Source organism: Triticum aestivum, chromosome 7A (assembly GCF_018294505.1).
Source record: "Triticum aestivum cultivar Chinese Spring chromosome 7A, IWGSC CS RefSeq v2.1, whole genome shotgun sequence".
In the NCBI taxonomy this organism is placed as follows: domain Eukaryota; kingdom Viridiplantae; phylum Streptophyta; class Magnoliopsida; order Poales; family Poaceae; genus Triticum; species Triticum aestivum.
This window is the reverse complement of record NC_057812.1, coordinates 542,098,584-542,117,139: the sequence shown is the minus strand read 5'-3', so window position 1 is coordinate 542,117,139 and position 18,556 is coordinate 542,098,584. Positions and strand designations below refer to the sequence as shown.

Here is an 18,556-nt window from a genome sequence, read left to right as displayed (position 1 = left end):
GGAGGATGATTCCTCCTCCTGGCGCACCAACAAGGGCCGGCGGGCCTCCCCCTTGCTCCTTTATATACAGGGGCAGGGGGCACTTCTAGACACATAAGTTGATCACAAAGATCTCTCCCGGCCGTGTGCGGTGCCTCCCTCCACCATAATCCACCTCGGTCATACTGTAGCGGTGTTTAGGCGAAGCCCTGCTGCGGTAGCTTCATCAACATCGTCACCACGCCGTCGTGCTGACAAAACTCTTCCCCGAGCTCTACTGGATCGTGAGTCTGTGGGACGTCACCGAGCTGAACGTGTGCTGAACACGGAGGTGCCGTACGTTCGGTACTGAGGATTGATCGATCGTGAAGATGTATGACTACATCAATCGCGTTGTCATAACGCTTCCGCTTAACGGTCTACGAGGGTACGTGGATGACACTCTCCCCTATCGTTGCTATGCATCACCATGATCCTGCGTGTGCATAGGAATTTTTTTGAAATTACTACGTTCCCCAACACTAATCTCTTTTTTTTGGGTAGGAGCCAGCTGACCGACAAACGTGAATAGGGCAAAATGAGTTTGAGATATCAATTGATACTTAAGTCTAGCTTGATAGCTGCTGTGATCTCAAAATTGATCACATGTCTGCGAGTGCTGAACCAGGAGTTCTCATCGAACGAGAATACTCTCTCAAAACAGTCCTTTGTCTTGATTCATAAACAAAACATCAAACATATTCATATAACAACAAGCACATGTTCAGAAAAAGAAGAAAATAGTCTGTTGTGGTCCAAAATACAAACATGTCCAAAAGCGAAAGAAAAACTGATACACGGTTCCACGATGACAAGGCGTCAACTATTAGGGAGGCAACCAGAGCTGCCAACCAACTATTTGAAGACCATCCATCATGTCACCTACCAAGTTCTTGTCCCGTCGCGTAGACAACGACCGCCACCGTTGCATAAAATCCACTAGTTTGAAAAAAAGAGTCAATAGTACGTCGTAAATAGGGCCTTCCCGATAACCATGCTACTATTGGTGATCCATAAGGTCCACGCCATTACAGCGAACACTAGACAAAAGAGATTTCTCCTCATTTAGGTACATTGAGCCCGCACAGCTAGAAAGTCCCCCAGGATAGAGGCCTGCCACTCACGCCTGAGAGCCTCATGGACACAACTCAAAAGGAAGCGATCGATGGGACACGAGAAGAAGATGCTCTTCCTAGACTCGGGCACTACACATAAGGGACAAAGACCATCATGTTGGAAATATGCCCTAGAGGCAATAATAAAATGGTTATTATTATATTTCCTTATTCATGACAATTGTCTATTGTTCATGCTATAATTGTGTTATCCGGAAATCGTTATACATGTGTGAATACATAGACCACAACATGTCCCTAGTGAGCCTCTAGTTGACTAGCTCGTTGATCAATAGATGGTTATGTTTTCCTGACCATGGACATTGGATGTCATTGATAACGGGATCACATCATTAGGAGAATGATGTGATGGACAAGACCCAATCCTAAGCATAGCACAAGATTGTGTAGTTCGTCTACTAGAGCTTTTCTGAATGTCAAGTATCATTTCCTTAGACCATGATATTGTGCAACTCCCGGATGCCGTAGGAGTGCTTTGGGTGTACCAAACGTCACAACGTAACTGGGTGGCTATAAAGGTGCACTACAGGTGTCTCCGAAAGTGTCTGTTGGGTTGGCATGAATCGAGACTGGGATTTATCACTCCGTATGACGGAGAGGTATCTCTGGGCCCACTCAGTAATGCATCATCATAATGAGCTCAGTGTGACTAAGTAGTTGGTCATGGGATCATGCATTATGGAATGAGTAAAGTGACTTGCCAGTAACGAGATTGAACGAGGTATTGGGATACCGATGATCGAATCTCGGGCAAGTAACGTGCCGATTGACAAAGGGAATTGTATACGGGATTGCTTGAATCCTCGACATCGTGGTTCATCCGATGAGATCATCATGGAACATGTGGGAGCCAACATGGGTATCCAGATCCCACTGTTGGTTATTGGCCGGAGAGTTGTCTCGGTCATGTCGGCATGGTTCCCGAACCCGTAGGGTCTGCACACTTAAGGTTTGATGACACCAGGGTTATTAGGAAGACTTGTATGTGATTACCGAATGTTGTTCGGAGTCCCGGATGAGATCCCGGACGTCATGAGGAGTTCCGGAATGGTCTGGAGGTGAAGATTTATACGTAGGAAGTTGTCATACAGTCACCGGAAAGGTTCGGGGGCATATCGGTATTGTACCGGGGCCACCGGAGGGGTTCCGGGGGTCCACCGGGAGGGGCCACCTCTCTCGGTGGGCCTAATGGGTTGTAGAGGAAAGGGAACCAGCCTTACATGGGTTGGGCGCATCCCCCCTTGGGCCCATGCGCCTAGGGTTGGGGGGGAAACCCTAAAGGGGGCGCCCCCCTTGCTTGGGGGGCAAGCCCCCTCCCCTTGGCCGCCGCCCCCCCTAGATCTCATCTAGAGGGGGCCGGCCCCCTTCCTCCTTCCCCTATAAATAGAGGGGAAAGGGGAGGGCTGGACAACACATCCAAGGTGCAGCCCCTCCCCTCCCCAACACCTTTCCTCCTCCGCAAGAGCTTGGCGAAGCCCTGCTGGAGTACTGCTGCTCCACCACCACCACACCGTCGTGCTACTGTTGGAGCCCTCTTCCTCAACCTCTCCCTCCTCCTTACTGTATCAAGGCGCGGGAGACGTCCTCGCTCCGTATGTGTGTTGAACGCGGAGGTGCCGTCCGTTCGGCACTGGGATCATCGGTGATTTGGATCACGACGAGTACGACTCCATCAACCCCGTTCTCTTGAATGCTTCCACTCGCGATCTACAAGTGTATGTAGATGTACTCCTCTCCCTCTCGTTACTAGATGACTCCGTAGATTGGTCTTGGTGATGCGTAGAAAATTTTAAATTTCTGCTACGATCCCCCACAGTGGTATCAGAGCTAGGTCTATGCGTAGTTTCTATGCATGAGTAGAACACAAGTTGTTGTGGGCGTCGATTTTGTCAATTTACTTGCCGTTACTAGTCTTATCTTGATTCAGCGGCATCGTGGGATGAAGCAGCCCGGACCGACCTTACATGTACGCTTACGTGAGACTAGTTCCACCGACTGACATGCACTAGTTGCATAAGGTGGCTGGCGGGTGTCTGTCTCTCCCACTTTAGTCGGATCGGATTCGATGAAAAGGGTCCTTATGAAGGGTAAATATAAATTGGCATATCAAGTTGTGGTTTTGGCGTAGGTAAGAAACGTTCTTTCTAGAAACCTATAGCATCCACGTAAAAACTTGCAACAACAATTAGAGGACGTCTAACTTGTTTTTGTAGCATATGTCGTGTGATGTGATATGGCCAAAAGGATGTGATGAATGATATATGTGATGTATGAGATTGATCATGTTCTTGTAATAGGAATCACGACTTGCATGTCGATGAGTATGACAACGGGCAGGAGCCATAGGAGTTGTCTTAATTTATTTATGACTTGCGTGTCAACTTATACGTCATGCAATTACTTTACTTTATCGCTAACCGTTAGCCATAGTAGTAGAAGTAATAGTTGACGAGACAACTTCATGAAGACACGATGATGGAGATCATGGTGTCATGCCGGTGACGATGATGATCATGGCGCCCCGAAGATGGAGATCAAAAGGAGCAAAATAATATTGGCCATATCATGTCACTATTTGATTGCATGTGATGTTTATCATGTTTTACATCTTATTTGCTTAGAACGACGGTAGCATAAATAAGATGACCCCTCGCAATAATTTCAAGAAAGTGTTCTCCCTAACTATGCACCGTTGCTAAGGTCCATTGTTCCGAAGCACCACGTGATGATCGGGTGTGATAGGTTCTAATGTTCGCATACAACGGGTGTAAGCCAGATTTACACACGCAAAACACTTAGGTTGACTTGACGAGCCTAGCATGTACAGACATGGCCTCGGAACATGGAAGACCGAAAGGGCGAACATGAGTCGTATAGAAGATACGATCAACATGAAGATGTTCACCCATGACGACTAGTCCGTCTCACGTGATGATCGGACACGGCCTAGTTGAATCGGATCATGTATCACTTAGATGACTAGAGGGATGTCTATCTGAGTGGGAGTTCATTAAATAATTTGATTATACGAACTTAATTATCATGAACTTAGTCTAAAATCTTTACAATATGTCTTGTAGATCAAATGGCCCACGTGAATGTTGTCCTCAACTTCAACGCGTTCCTAGAGAAAACCAAGCTAAAAGACGATGGTAGAAACTATACGGATTGGGTCCGGAACTTGAGGATCATCCTCATAGCTGCCAAGAAAGCATATGTCCTTGAAGCACCGCTAGGTGAAGCACCACCCCCAGCAAACCAAGACGTTATGGACGCTTGGCAGTCCCGTGTTGATGATTACTCCCTGGTTTAGTGCGGCATGCTTTACAACTTAGAACCGGGGCTCCAGAAGCGTTTTGAGAAACACGGAGCATATGAGATGTTCCAAGAGCTGAAAATGGTTTTCCAAGCTCATGCCCGGGTCGAGAGATATGAAGTCTCCGACAAGTTCTACAATTGTAAGATGGAGGAGAATAGTTCCGTCAGCGAGCACATACTCAAAATGTCTGGGTTGCACAACCGCTTGTCTTAGCTGGGAGTTAATCTCCCGGATGATGCGGTCGTTGACAGAATCCTTCAGTCACTCCCACCTAGCTACAAGAGCTTTGTGATGAACTTCAATATGCAGGGGATGGAAAAGACCATTCCTGAGGTATATTCAATGCTGAAATCAGCGGAGGTGGAAATCAAAAAGGAACATCAAGTGTTGATGGTGAATAAAACCACTAAGTTCAAGAAAGGCAAGGGTAAAAAGAACTTCAAGAAAGACGGCAAGGGAGTTGCCACGCCCTGTAAGAAAGCTGCCGGGAAGAAGCCAAAGAATGGACTCAAGCCCGAGACTGAGTGTTTTTATTGCAAGGAAAGTGGTCACTGGAAGCGGAACTGCCCCAAGTACTTAGCGGACAAGAAGGCCGGCAACACCAAAGGTATATGTGATATACATGTTATTGATGTGTACCTTACCAATACTCGTAGTAGCTCCTGGTATTTGATACCGGTGCGGTTGCTCATATTTGCAACTCAAAACAGGAGCTGCGGAATAAGTAGAGACTGGCGAAGGACGAGGTGACGATGCGTGTAGGGAATGGTTCCAAGGTCGATGTGATCGCCGTCGGCACGCTACCTCTACATTTACCTACGAGATTAGTTTTAAACCTCAATAGTTGTTATTTAGTGCCAGCTTTGAGCATGAACATTGTATCAGGATCTCGTTTAATACGAGATGGCTACTCATTTAAATCCGAGAATAATGGTCGTTCTATTTATATGAGAGATATGTTTTATGGTCATGCCCCGCTGGTCAATGGTTTATTCTTATTTAATCTCGAATGTGATGTTACACATATTCATAGTGTGAACACCAAAAGATGTAAGGTTGATAATGATAGTCCCACATACTTGTGGCACTGCCGCCTTGGTCACATTGGTGTCAAACGCATGAAGAAACTCCATGCAGATGGACTTTTGGAGTCTCTTGATTATGAATCATTTGACACGTGCGAACCATGCCTAATGGGAAAAATGACCAAGACTCCGTTCTCCGGAACAATGGAGCGAGCAACCAACTTATTGGAAATCATACATACTGATGTGTGCGGTCCAATGAGTGTTGAGGCTTGCGCTGGCTATCGTTATGTTCTCACCCTCACTGATGACTTGAGTAGATATGGGTATGTCTACTTAATGAAACACAAGTCTGAGACCTTTGAAAAGTTCAAGGAATTTTAGAGTGAGGTTGAGAATCAACGTGACAGGAAAATCAAGTTCTTACGATCAGATTGTGGGGGGGAATATTTGAGTCACGAATTTGGCACGCACTTAAGGAAATGGGGAATAGTTTCACAACTCACGCCGCCTGGAACACCTCAGCGTAATGGTGTGTCCGAACGTCGTAATCGCACTCTATTGGATATGGTGCGATCTATGATGTCTCTTACCGATCTACCGCTGTCATTTTGGGGCTATGCTTTAGACACTGCCGCATTCACTTTAAATAGGGCTCCGCCAAAATCCGTTGAGACGACACCGTATGAATTATGGTTTGGGAAGAAACCTAAGCTGTCGTTTCTAAAAGTTTGGGGATGCGATGCTTATGTGAAGAAACTTCAACTTGAAAAGCTCGAACCCAAATCAGAAAAATGCGTCTTCATAGGATACCCTAAAGAAACTATTGGGTATACCTTCTACCTCAGATCCGAAGGCAAAATCTTTGTTTCCAAGAATGGATCCTTTCTAGAGAAAGAGTTTCTCTCGAAAGAAGTAAGTGGGAGAAAAGTAGAACTTGATGAAGTATTGCCTCTTGAACCGGAGAGTGGCGCAGCTCAGGAAAATGTTCCTGAGGTGCCTGCACCGACTAGAGAGGAAGTTAATGATGATGATCATGAAACTTCAGATCAAGTTGCTACTGAACTTCATAGGTCCACAAGGACACATTCCGCACCAGAGTAGTACGGCAACCCTGTCCTGGAAATCATGTTGTTGGACAATGGTGAACCTTTGAACTATGAAGAAGCGATGACGGGCTCAGATTCCGACAAATGGCTGGAAGCCATGAAATCCAAGATAGGATCCATGTATGAAAACGAAGTATGGACTTTGACTGACTTGCCCGTTGATCGGTGAGCCATAGAAAATAAATGGATCTTTAAGAAGAAGACAGAAGCGGATGGTAATGTGACCATCTATAAGGCTCGGCTTGTCGCTAAGGGTTATCGACAAGTTCAAGGGGTTGACTACGATGAGACTTTCTCACCCGTAACGAAGCTGAAGTCCGTCCGAATCATGTTAGCAATTGCCGCATTCTATGATTATGAGATATGGCAAATGGACGTCAAAACGACATTCCTTAATGGTTTCCTTAAGGAAGAATTGTATAAGATGCAGCCGGAAGGTTTTGTCGATCCTAAGAATGCTGACAAGGTGTGCAAGCTCCAACTCTCAATCTATGGGCTGGTGCAAGCATCTCAGAGTTGGAACATTCGATTTGATGAGATGATCAAAGCGTTTGGATTTACGCAGACTTATGGAGAAGCCTGTGTTTACAAGAAAGTGAGTGGGAGCTCTATAGAATTTCTCATATTATATGTGGATGACATACTGTTGATGGGAAATGATATAGAATTCTTGGAAAGCATAAAGGCCTACTTGACCAAGTGTTTTTCAATGAAGGATCTTGGAGAAGCTGCTTATATATTAGGCATCAAGATCTATAGAGATAGATCGAGACGCCTCATTGGTCTTTCACAGAGTACGTACCTTGACAAGATATTGAAGAAGTTCAATATGGATCAGTCCAAGAAGGGGTTCTTGCATGTGTTGCAAGGTACAAGATTGAGCACGGCTCAATGCCCGACCACGGCAGAAGATAGAGAAAAGATGAGTGTCGTCCCCTATGCCTCAGCCATAGGGTCTATCATGTATGCCATGCTGTGTACCAGACCTGATGTCAACCTTGTCGTAAGTTTGGTAGGAAGGTACCAAAGTAATCCCGGCATGGAACACTGGACAGTGGTCAAGAATATCCTGAAGTACCTGAAAAGGACTAAGGATATGTCTCTCGTTTATGAAGGTGGCGAAGAGCTCGTCGTAAAGGGTTACGTCGATGCTAGCTTCGACACAGATCTGGATGACTCTAAGTCACAAACCGGATACATGTATATCTTGAATGGTGGGGCAGTCAGCTGGTGCAGTTGCAAGCAAAGCATCGTGGCAGGATCTACACATGAAGCGGAGTACATGGCAGCCTCAGAGGCAGCACAAGAAGCAATCTGGGTGAAGGAGTTCATTACCAACCTAGGAGTCATTCCCAATATGTCAGGCCCGATGACTCTCTTCTATGACAACACTGGAGCTATTTCCCTTGCCAAGGAGCCCAGGTTTCACAGGAAGACCATGCATATCAAGCGTCGCTTCAACTCCATTCATGAAAATGTTCAAAATGGAGACATAGATATTTGTAAAGTGCATACGGACCTGAATGTCGCAGATCCGTTGACTAAACCTCTCCCTCGAGCAAAACATGATCAACACCAGAACTCTATGGGTGTTCGATTCATCACAATGTAACTAGATTATTTACTCTAGTGCAAGTGGGAGACTGTTGGAAATATGCCCTAGAGGCAATAATAAAATGATTATTATTATATTTCCTTGTTCATGATAATTGTCTATTGTTCATGTTATAATTGTGTTATCCGGAAATCGTAATACATGTGTGAATACATAGACCACAACATGTCCCTAGTGAGCCTCTAGTTGACTAGCTCGTTGATCAATAGATGGTTACGGTTTCCCGACCATAGACATTGGATGTCATTGATAACGGGATCACATCATTAGGAGAATGATGTGATGGACAAGACCCAATCCTAAGCATAGCACAAGATCGTGTAGTTCATCTGCTAGAGCTTTTCTGAATGTCAAGTATCATTTTCTTAGACCATGAGATTGTGCAACTCCCGGATGCCGTAGGAGCGCTTTGGGTGTACCAAACGTCACAACGTAACTGGGTGGCTATAAAGGTGCACTACAGGTATCTCCGAAAGTGTCTGTTGGGTTGGCATGAATCGAAACTGGTATTTGTCACTCCGTATGACGGAGAGGTATCTCTGGGCCCACTCGGTAATGCATCATCATAATGAGCTCAGTGTGACTAAGTAGTTGGTCACGGGATCATGCATTACGGAACGAGTAAAGTGACTTGCCGGTAACGAGATTGAACGAGGTATTGGGATACCGACGATCGAATCTCGGGCAAGTAATGTGTCGATTGACAAATGGAATTGTATACGGGATTGCTTGAATCCTCGACATCGTGGTTCATCTGATGAGATCATTGTGGAACATGTGGGAGCCAACATGGGTATCTAGATCCCGCTGTTGGTTATTGGCCAGAGAGTTGTCTCGGTCATGTCTGCATGGTTCCCGAACCCGTAGGGTCTGCACACTTAAGGTTCGATGACGCTAGGGTTATTAGGAAGACTTGTATGTGATTACCGAATGTTGTTCAGGGTCCCGGATGAGATCCCGGACATCATGAGAAGTTTCGGAATGGTCCGGAGGTGAAGATTTATATGTAGGAAGTTGTCATACAGTCATCGGAAAGGTTCGGGGGATCGGTATTGTACCGGGGCCACCGGAGGGGTTCCGAGGGTCCACCGGGAGGGGCCACCTCTCTCGAAGGTCCTAATGGGCTGTAGAGGAAAGGGAACTAGCCCTACATGGGCTGGGCGCATCCCCCTTGGGCCCATGCGCCTAGGGTTGGGGGGGGGGGAAACCCTAAAGGGGGCGCCCTCCTTGCTTGGGGGGCAAGCCCCCTCCCTTGGCCGTCGCCCCCCCTCTAGATCCCATCTAGAGGGGGCCGGTCCCCTTCCTCCTTCCCCTATAAATAGAGGGGCAAGGGGAGGGCTGCACAACACATCCAAGGCGCAGCCCCTCCCCTCCCCAACACCTCTCCTCCTCCGCAAGAGCTTGGCGAAGCCCTGCCGGAGTACTGCTGCTCCACCACCACCACACCGCCGTGCTGCTGTTGGAGCCCTCTTCCTCAACATCTCCCTCCTCCTTGCTGGATCAAGGCACGGGAGACGTCCTCGCTCCATACGTGTGTTGAACGCGGAGGTGCTGTCCGTTCGGCGCTGGGATCATTGGTGATTTGGATCACGACGAGTACGACTCCATCAACCCCGTTCTCTTGAACGCTTCCGCTCGCGATCTACAAGGGTATGTAGATGTACTCCTCTCCCTCTCGTTGCTAGATGACTCCGTAGATTGATCTTGGTGATGCGTAGAAAATTTTAAATTTCTGCTACGATCCCCAACACATCACCTTCATGCGCCTTAGCCACCTTAGTGCCCTAGAGAAGACAATCAAGGAGGAGCTGCTGAACGAAGGTATTGGTTTTGAGTGTCAAAGGAGCTTTCCACAAAGGGGAGAGACAGACAAGGGTCAGCGACCCGCACAAAGGGAATGGTAGGCGACCCATAAGAGAAGAGCCTCGAAGGGGCAAGGTGTTGACTGTCTCCGGGGTATCCGAAAGCATGGCTAGGAGTCTCGGCGCTCACCATAGTTTCCTTCGGTCCAAATGTTCGTTAGGATGAGATTTTCCAACTCCCATCAGGGAAAGCTAGGGCCATTAAGAGCGATGGGTCCGAACAAATCACAAATAAGGAGGGGAACTCGACTCTAAGTGAGTTCCTAACGAGCCACATGTCGAGCTAAGACCCATAGTACCCTCTTCATCACCTATAGAGACATTTGCACCTGCACGGATATCGTGTTTGATCCATTGGAGGGATTTCCAAAACTGAGATCCCTCCTTGCGATCACATGCAATAATTAGGCGACCTTACAATACTTAGCCTTAATAAGGCGCAACATAGACTCCCATCATCCTTCAAGATGATCCACACCCATTTCAACATGAGTGCAACATTCATCCGTTGAGAATAAATAATACCAAGCCCCCGAGGTCTTTTCTGATGTAGAAGTCTGCCCATTTCTCCATGATAGCCGCCAAAAAGTCAACCGCAAGGTTGAAAGTAAGGGGGGAAATGGGTCTCCCTATCTTATGGTACGAGATGACCGAAAATAGGGTCCCACCTCCTCATTAATGTTGATAGTGGTGCCTATCACCAGTGATGATGTAGGATCCAAAAGATCTAGGGATCGTCAAAGCCCCTTGGTTACAAAACATGGTGGAGGAAGGACCAGTCCAAGCAGTCATACGACTTTTCGAAATCCATCTTGAGGATGACAAACCTCTGGCATTTTTTCCTGGGAAACAACAGGACGCTGCTGCGTATTTTTATTAATTATGTGAAAATAATATAAAAAGGAGTACGAAAGGAAGAAAAAACTATACAACCAAACCAACAAAAAGAAAGCTATACATAAGATCTAAATTAAGCTAGAGCTAGAGAGTATACAACAACAAGTAGAGCATCAAGCATCAATCGAAAGCTCTAACCTAGTCTTTAAAGTCCTGCGGCCCTTCCTCTGAGTCCTATAGATGGTCCATTTTAGCCCCTCCTTGAATTTCCTTCTTCAAGTGTAGAGGCTGGGTGGTACACTTTTAAAGATAAAGTTATTCCTTGTAGTCCAGACAGCCCAAGAGACCAAAATTATAATTTCCATAGCAAAAGGTACATTGAGGAATTTCTTGAGGTGAGCAATTTGCTCTGGAATACTAAATCCTTGGGGTCCAATGATCCCTTGGTGAACAGAAAGTTGATTGTATGCTTTGGCTTGGTAATGATGAGAGCCAGGTGGCAATTGCTAACAATCCGCACCCAAAATCAAGACCAAATTTGTTAAGAATTACTCAAATTCATGGAATTGAGAAAAAGCTTCTTCAAAAAGGGGAAGATGAAAAGTGTGAAGACAAATCTTCCAAGTTTCACAGAATGGATTGAGATATGCCGATTCTTTGAGAATGAATTCAAATGGGGCCATGTGTGCATTTTTGGTGCATCGCTCCAATGATCTCTCCAAAAGTCAAAGAAAATACCATTTTGAATAATGTTGAGAACATCTTCTTTGAATCTTGGCAGCAGTTTTGTGCAATCCTTCCGCCAAAATGAGCAACTATGCAATGTGGTATAACAACCAAAAGCCCCTATGGCGTTGGACTTTAACCTCAAAGATTCATGGAGTATAGGAATCCCGTCATGGATTGTCCCTTAGTGAAGGCGAACTAAGTAAGTTGTGTGAGCCTGTCAGCCCATGTGACAAGCCTAATATCGCACACCTTTGCGAAGATTTGATGGATCACATTAATACCCATGATTGAACTCAAGTGTATGATATCTGTGGCTCCGGCCATCTTGGGGATCGGGATTATCACACTGAAGTTTAGGAGGGATATATCAAGCGTGCTACTGTATAGTTCCTGAAACATCAACATGATCACTGCCTTGATATATGGTCCCAAATTTCTGGAAGGAGGTAGGTAACCCATCCAGTCCGGGAGCAGAGGAGGGCTTCATGTCCAAGACAGCATGGCCAACTTCCTTCACCGAGAATGGGAGGGTTAGTTTCACGTTCTTGATGGCGAAGGTAGCCTCAACAAATCAGTGGTCCAAGGCAAAGGCAGCCCCCGACTGGGGTTCCGCCGCGAACAAGAATATTCAGTCGTTGCAGTCACGGAACAAGAACATGACCCACCCTTCCATGGTAGTTCCTTGTTGAGCACAACCACTTCACTGTTAGGTTCTACGGTAGGGTGCGTTGACTGCAAATGAAAATTTTTCTATGCGCAGAACAACCAATAACATGCTACGTGAGATGGATCACAAATCGTTACCACTAGACGCGCGGTGCCGTGCATCGGAAAAAGAGTTGGTGCAGCGCGTCCGCGTGGATCGTCTCCTCCTCGTCCGATCTCCGTCGAACAACCGGTCGCTGGATCCCACGTACAAGTTCGCCGGAGCGGCGCAGGTGCACCCCCTCTAACGTTATCCGCGCGTGCAGGAGGAACGACGTGCGGCGGACTGCTAGGTCCGATCACACAACCGGCGGCGAGTAGAGGTGTCTATTCGCAACACATGCAAACCCTAGTGACAGCGCCGAAGCGATTAATCGCATGAGTGTGCCGCACCCTCACTTTATATAGGCGTCTGTTGCGGGCTCAATACTTGGGCCTCGCACGGACCCTAAAGCTCACAAGTCTACTCGGCCACAATTCGAAAACAGCTCGGATCACATTCGACCAGTGTCCTCGAATCCGACCTTGTAGGTTCCTTCCCTTAACCGCGTGACCCCTTAGGTTCAAGACGGCTTGGTCGCAGTTCGGATCACCTCGGAACTGCACGGTTGGTAGCGGCCCCTAGCAAGGCATGCCGAACACCAAGCAGACTATGAAGCTGGTTAGGCGAACATGTACATCATACTTCTGTTCCCTTTGCCACATGATATATGTTGTCGGGCTCAAGGCGAGTCTGTCATCCTTGTGCTAGCCCGACCTCTTTCTCGTTCCAATGATGTCCACCACAAACCGAATTATCTCATAATCCGAATCACATGGCCATACTTATCTTGGTCGGATCACACGAGGGGCTCAGAGTTTTTTTTGCCGAGAGCTACTCAGATGTTCAAATGATCTGAAATTTGGAGCACGCCTCATGCACCAAATTATCCACGATGATTTTCTTTGTTAGATTATTTTTAATTTTTTTAGTATCTGTTTTGAATTTTTTCTTCATCACGGGTGCAGATTAGTCTGGGCACCGAATCGCTGCTCTTCAAAATACCTTTCTATTCAGTGCTTTGAGATTCGTAATCTCTTTTAGGGGTATACCTCCACCCAAAGAAGTCTTTCTATAACGTCGCCGATCTTTTTTTCTTCGAAAAAGAAGATAACCCCGGCTTCAGCATTATTTGATGCACACAACCAACGATGACGCCGCCGACCATACCCTGCAGCGAATCAGAAAGTGGTTGCATATTTCTCAGAATGGCAGGGTTAGCATTGAAGCAACCTTCCAACCATAAGCCTGCATCCATCATTCCTCACATCCCCATATCTTGCCCAAACAAGAAGCTTTGCTCACTCAAAGTGGTGGATTTGCATATCTCATACACGACACACACAACCAACAAACCTGATGAACTCATCTCTTCCCTCGCACAAACCCCAAGCCAGATCCGTCTATCACGCCGCTTTGCCTCTACATGTCCGCCCTGGAACCCACAGTCCACTCCGCTTCCCTCGCTAAAACAAATCATCTCCCGCTGACTCTGCACGTCGCGTCAGATCTCTAGCTAAAACAAATCCTGAATACCCATGCTACATGTTCGTTTGACCTTGCAAAGTGTGGAGCAGATAGGACTAGGAGCAGGGGGGACATGAAGTTGATCCGCAGGGGCAAGCGTTCAAGAGCGAAGAAGGGCTCGGCGGCTCCGTTGCAATCTACCGGAGATGTTGATAGTGGAGGTGGAGGTGGCTCCAACAGCAGGCAAGTGGCGCCTGAGAACGTCCTCCCGGCTGAATCGACTACAATCGCTGGCTATGGTAGTGTTCTTTTCTTTCTCGCTTTGTCTGTGTTTCTACATTTGTAGTATTCCCTCTGTTCACTTTTGTAAGTCGTTTAAGACAGCTGAAATTGAACTGTTTTAGGTGTTGTCTTAAATGTCTAAAACGTCTTACAAAAGTGAACGGAGGGAGTAGTAGTAGTAGGTGTGTGGATCATGGAGGGTCTCCCTTTGCTGACTCTCATCAATCGAGAGATGAAACGAGCAGTGAGAAGCCAGGTACTCCCTCTGTAAAGAAATAGGTCAGTATTCTCCAGATCGGTCAGGTTGTCTTCTTTTTGTACGTAGAACCATGTCAGTTGATTTTTCCTAGTTTGTTTGCTTTTTGGCGGTGGTGGCAACCTTATTTCGCAGAGATCAGGTACCAAGTACCAACTCTTCGTGGTTGTACGGCCTCGATGCGATGTTTGAGTCAACAAATTTTGTGTATCAAAAGTTTTGCTTATCATATAGGCATTTCATAGATGCGGCCATGCATCAACTTTTGGCCCTTTGGAATCTAGAAACGATGGAATTTCCTGAAAAAGAGTGGCAGATCATATAGGCATTTTTTCTACTTTTAGCAAAATTTTGTCATCGAATCCATGCGTTGTGATATAAACTGTAACACTAATAGACAGTTACTTATTCTTGTGGAGATTCATTTTCTTATACTTCATTGATGATAGTTTCAGTTCAAGCATTTGTTGTCCCCAATATGCAAGCGTCAGTTTCTGTATTCTTCAGGAGAAACAAGGCTCATCCTACGAAACAATGGCCAACATATAATAAGATTACAGGAAATAAGCAATGAAGATTATTTGCATATGTAGCATTCCACAGGGAGATTTTCTGCCCTAGTAAAGAGAAGCACCAAGATATTTTGTTGGCTTTTCTCTACGCAGAATGTTGGAGCTGTTGAAAGTTGACGTTTTCCTGCATCTCTTAATCATGTCAGAAAGTAGGGGCAGGCACGTTTCCTCTGCTTTATGATGAACGGCAGAAGAAATCACAGGAACATGGGTCCTGCATAATTCTTGCCTAGTGGCTGTTGAGCTAATCTCATCCTGGTCATTATTATGTTTGAACCTAATTGCCATCACGATTAAGTTACCAATCGTTTTCCTTACAGGTATACTATGGAACATACTCATTTGCGTGATTGACCTGTGCATGCAGCTAGCAGCAGAGATGAAGCTTTCTATGAAGCCTCTCCTTGGTTAGATTCGGACTGTGAAGATGATTTTTTCAGTGTAAATGGAGGTAACAATGTAGACTAACTCACGTAATTCGTAGCCAGAAAGGAAATTTTCCAAGACGTCCGTTGCTGCGAGAAGCACCTTTCTGAACCACATTTGTGTATCTCAGATGCTACACCTGCGAGATCATTCAGTACAACTGCAAGCAACCAGGCCACAGCTGCTGCGTTTGGACCTCAGACGAAGCTACCTACGCTGGAGGCCATCCTCCAGTCTGAGCCCCTGAACCTGAAGCCAGCCCCGCAGATGAAGAAGCTAGGTGACCTCCTCAAGGAGAAGCAAGAAGGCGCCGATGGCGCCGGCGACATCTCCAGGGCTCGCGGCGGAGGGGGAGCTGGGCGGTGCTGCATTCCCCTGCTTGCGCGGGTCATCAGCTACAGGGAGAGGAGAAATTAAGGGGTTTGAGATCATGGATGGCAACTTGGCAAGTCGATCTGGGTTTGGCCGGGGGCGATCCTCCTTTTCAAAAATAACAAAGAAATTCGATCTGAGTTTTACTGAAACAGCCAAGTTTCCTTCGGTTAAATTCCTGTCGGCGTGGACGATTTCGGATCGCCTTATGGAACAGTTGCAGCAGACAACTTGGCCGTCCAAACGTATATACGCAACCGTCCACATAAAAGTGTAACCGGTTCTAGATGTAGGTTTCTGTACTGTACGGTGTTCGCTCTGTTTTTTTAGAGAAACGAAAACCTAATTCGGTGCCCAGGCTCATCTATATCCGATTAGAAAAAAATTAAAACAAATACTAAAAAAATTCAAAAAAGTCTAACTTTTTTTGCGTGATAGATAATTTTATGCGTGAGGTTCGCTTCAAATTTTGACTTATTTGAACATCTGAGCAGCTCTTCGCAAAAAAAAATCAGGTCAGAACAGTGTGTGAACAATCATTCTCGAAAAAAAAACAGTGTGTGAACAATAAACTTTTTTACAAACCCTGAATTTGTTTTTTTTGCTGAGAGTTTCTTAGATGTTCAGATGAGTTGAAACTTGGAGCGCACCTCATGTATAAACTTATCTACCACACACATTTTTTTAATTTTTTTGAATCTTTTTAGTTTTTGTTTTGATTTTTTTCGTCGGGAGGTGCAGATGAGTTCCGGAGCAGAAACGCCGCACCCGTTGACTCATAAAACGCGCGGAAGGAGTAGCAACAGTTACGACACGATCAAGTCATAGGCACGCATGCCAGGCAAAAGAGAAGGCGAAATCTTGCCGACGACTCTCAGCAGGGGAACTTGAGGGGCTCACGCCTGGCGGAGGAGCGGATCTCGAAGACCATCAAGACTACGGTACCAGCATCAACAACTTTAGATAGAGGGCTGCACTGCTGGACAAAGATAACCATTTCGAACAAACAATCAGAAGGGCTCTGTTTAAATTCCAATCAAGTATGCATCTACTAACATTTCTGTCAAATGATTTATTCTGACACTACAGACTTGCAGTGTATTTTATTAAAAAAAATAACCGATTATGACGTTGCAGTGTATAGTACGAATCAATTAAAGTCTTCCTTCATTACGGGGAAACCCTTCAATCTATTCACTAATTTTTAAGGTAGTATAAAAAAATATAAAAAGTAAAAATTACATACAGGTCTATAGACCATCTAGCGACGACTACAAGCACAGAAGTGAGCAAAAGGCGCGTCGCCGTTGTTGCGCCTCATTCATTGGAGTTGGGCAACTTTGTTGTATTAGACAGCCGGGAAGTTGTCATGCTAAGACCTCATATGACCAAGGCATCTGAATAACATTCATCGCTGCTCGGAATGATTCTGTGGACAAACGAACACAAATGAATGTAGACCAAATCTCAGCAAATTCACCGAAGACAAATGCCGACCGAATCTCGCGAGATCCGTCAGAAGGAAACCTCCACACGCCTTTTCGATGACACTAGAAGTATCATCGAGAACCTTGTGCTATCTTCAAGGAGCCATTGCCGCCTCGCTACCTGAGTAGAATACATATCCTAACAAAAAAACATGAGCCCTCCAACCGACAAAAGTCGGGATTCATCACGCCTCCATGTCCCTTAGTCAATGGGAGACAAAGGCAGACCGATGGTTGCACCAGCGAGAGGCGAAGGAAATCCTATCGCTTGGTGCCCTTGCCTCATGAAGGGGTACAATAAGTGGAGCTGCATGCGAACGAATTAAAGTCTTGTCATGCAACAACCGTTTTTTCTAAGAACAGAGACTTGTGTTCGAAAATGCATAGGAGCACCTGCGGGCTACCTCCCTTCACTAGTGCAGAAATGGGCTATAGTCCCAGTTCATGAGGCCCTTTAGTGCCGGTTCTGGAACTGGCACTAAAGGGTGGGGACTAAAGGTCCCCCCTTTAGTCCGGTTCGACACGAACCAGGACCAAAGGCCCACCACGTGGCACGAGCACACGCCGGGGGGCTAGGGGCGGCGGGGGGCTAGGGGCTTTTAGTCCCGGTTGGTTACACCAACCGGGACTAAAAGATTTAGGGGTTTTGGTTTTATGATTTATTTTTTCTTTAATTTTTTGTTTTCCATTTAATTTATTTCATTTGCTGGTATTTTATGATACTATATATTGTACATGTTATGCATATATATATATATATAATTTCTCGTAGAACCGATAATATTCTGATCACAACCTGAACTTCTCGAGTAACGCGCCTGAACTTTCCTGTGTACGAACCCGAACTTCGAGCTATCTTCGCAACCGTGCCTTCTACCGTGAGTTTTTCTGATCATTCGTGTTGTTTGTGATGTAAGTGTAATGTGGACACGTTATTTAGAATCTAAATGCTTGTTTTATTCGGAATCTACCACGTTGGCGGATTTGCTCTCGGGGTCGTGATGAACTTGTGTCTGTTACAAGTTTAATGCATGTTGTGGACGTTGTCGAAGCTCTGGCACGATGGGGATTAGGTTTTGGTACGAGATTGGAGCACAAATTCTTGTTATTTCAGAAAAATTGAAATCGCCCGTGTTTTTCATCCGCCCGAGATGCAGCCCGCGCTTCTGTTGATTTGTCGTTTTTCCTTAAAGTTTTGCTGGCTGATTTGCGTACTTTAGTGAAATTCAAGGCTTACTAAGCCGTAAATTTTAATCGGGAGGGTCCTTACGGTTTGATTTCTAGTGATTTGAGGTTGGC

At 45.9% G+C, this 18,556-nt stretch overlaps 1 protein-coding gene across 1 annotated transcript; it reads left to right on the top strand.

The window, feature by feature from the left end:
* The first annotated feature begins 13,623 nt into the window (after positions 1-13,623).
* LOC123151819 (uncharacterized protein At3g27210) lies at positions 13,624-16,076 on the top strand. The gene is made up of 3 exons (XM_044571461.1): positions 13,624-14,161; positions 15,340-15,423; positions 15,529-16,076. Exons 1-3 carry the CDS (start codon positions 13,996-13,998, stop codon positions 15,813-15,815), a joined length of 537 nt encoding a protein of 178 aa, XP_044427396.1. The 5' UTR covers positions 13,624-13,995; the 3' UTR covers positions 15,816-16,076.
* Positions 16,077-18,556: the final 2,480 nt, after the last annotated feature.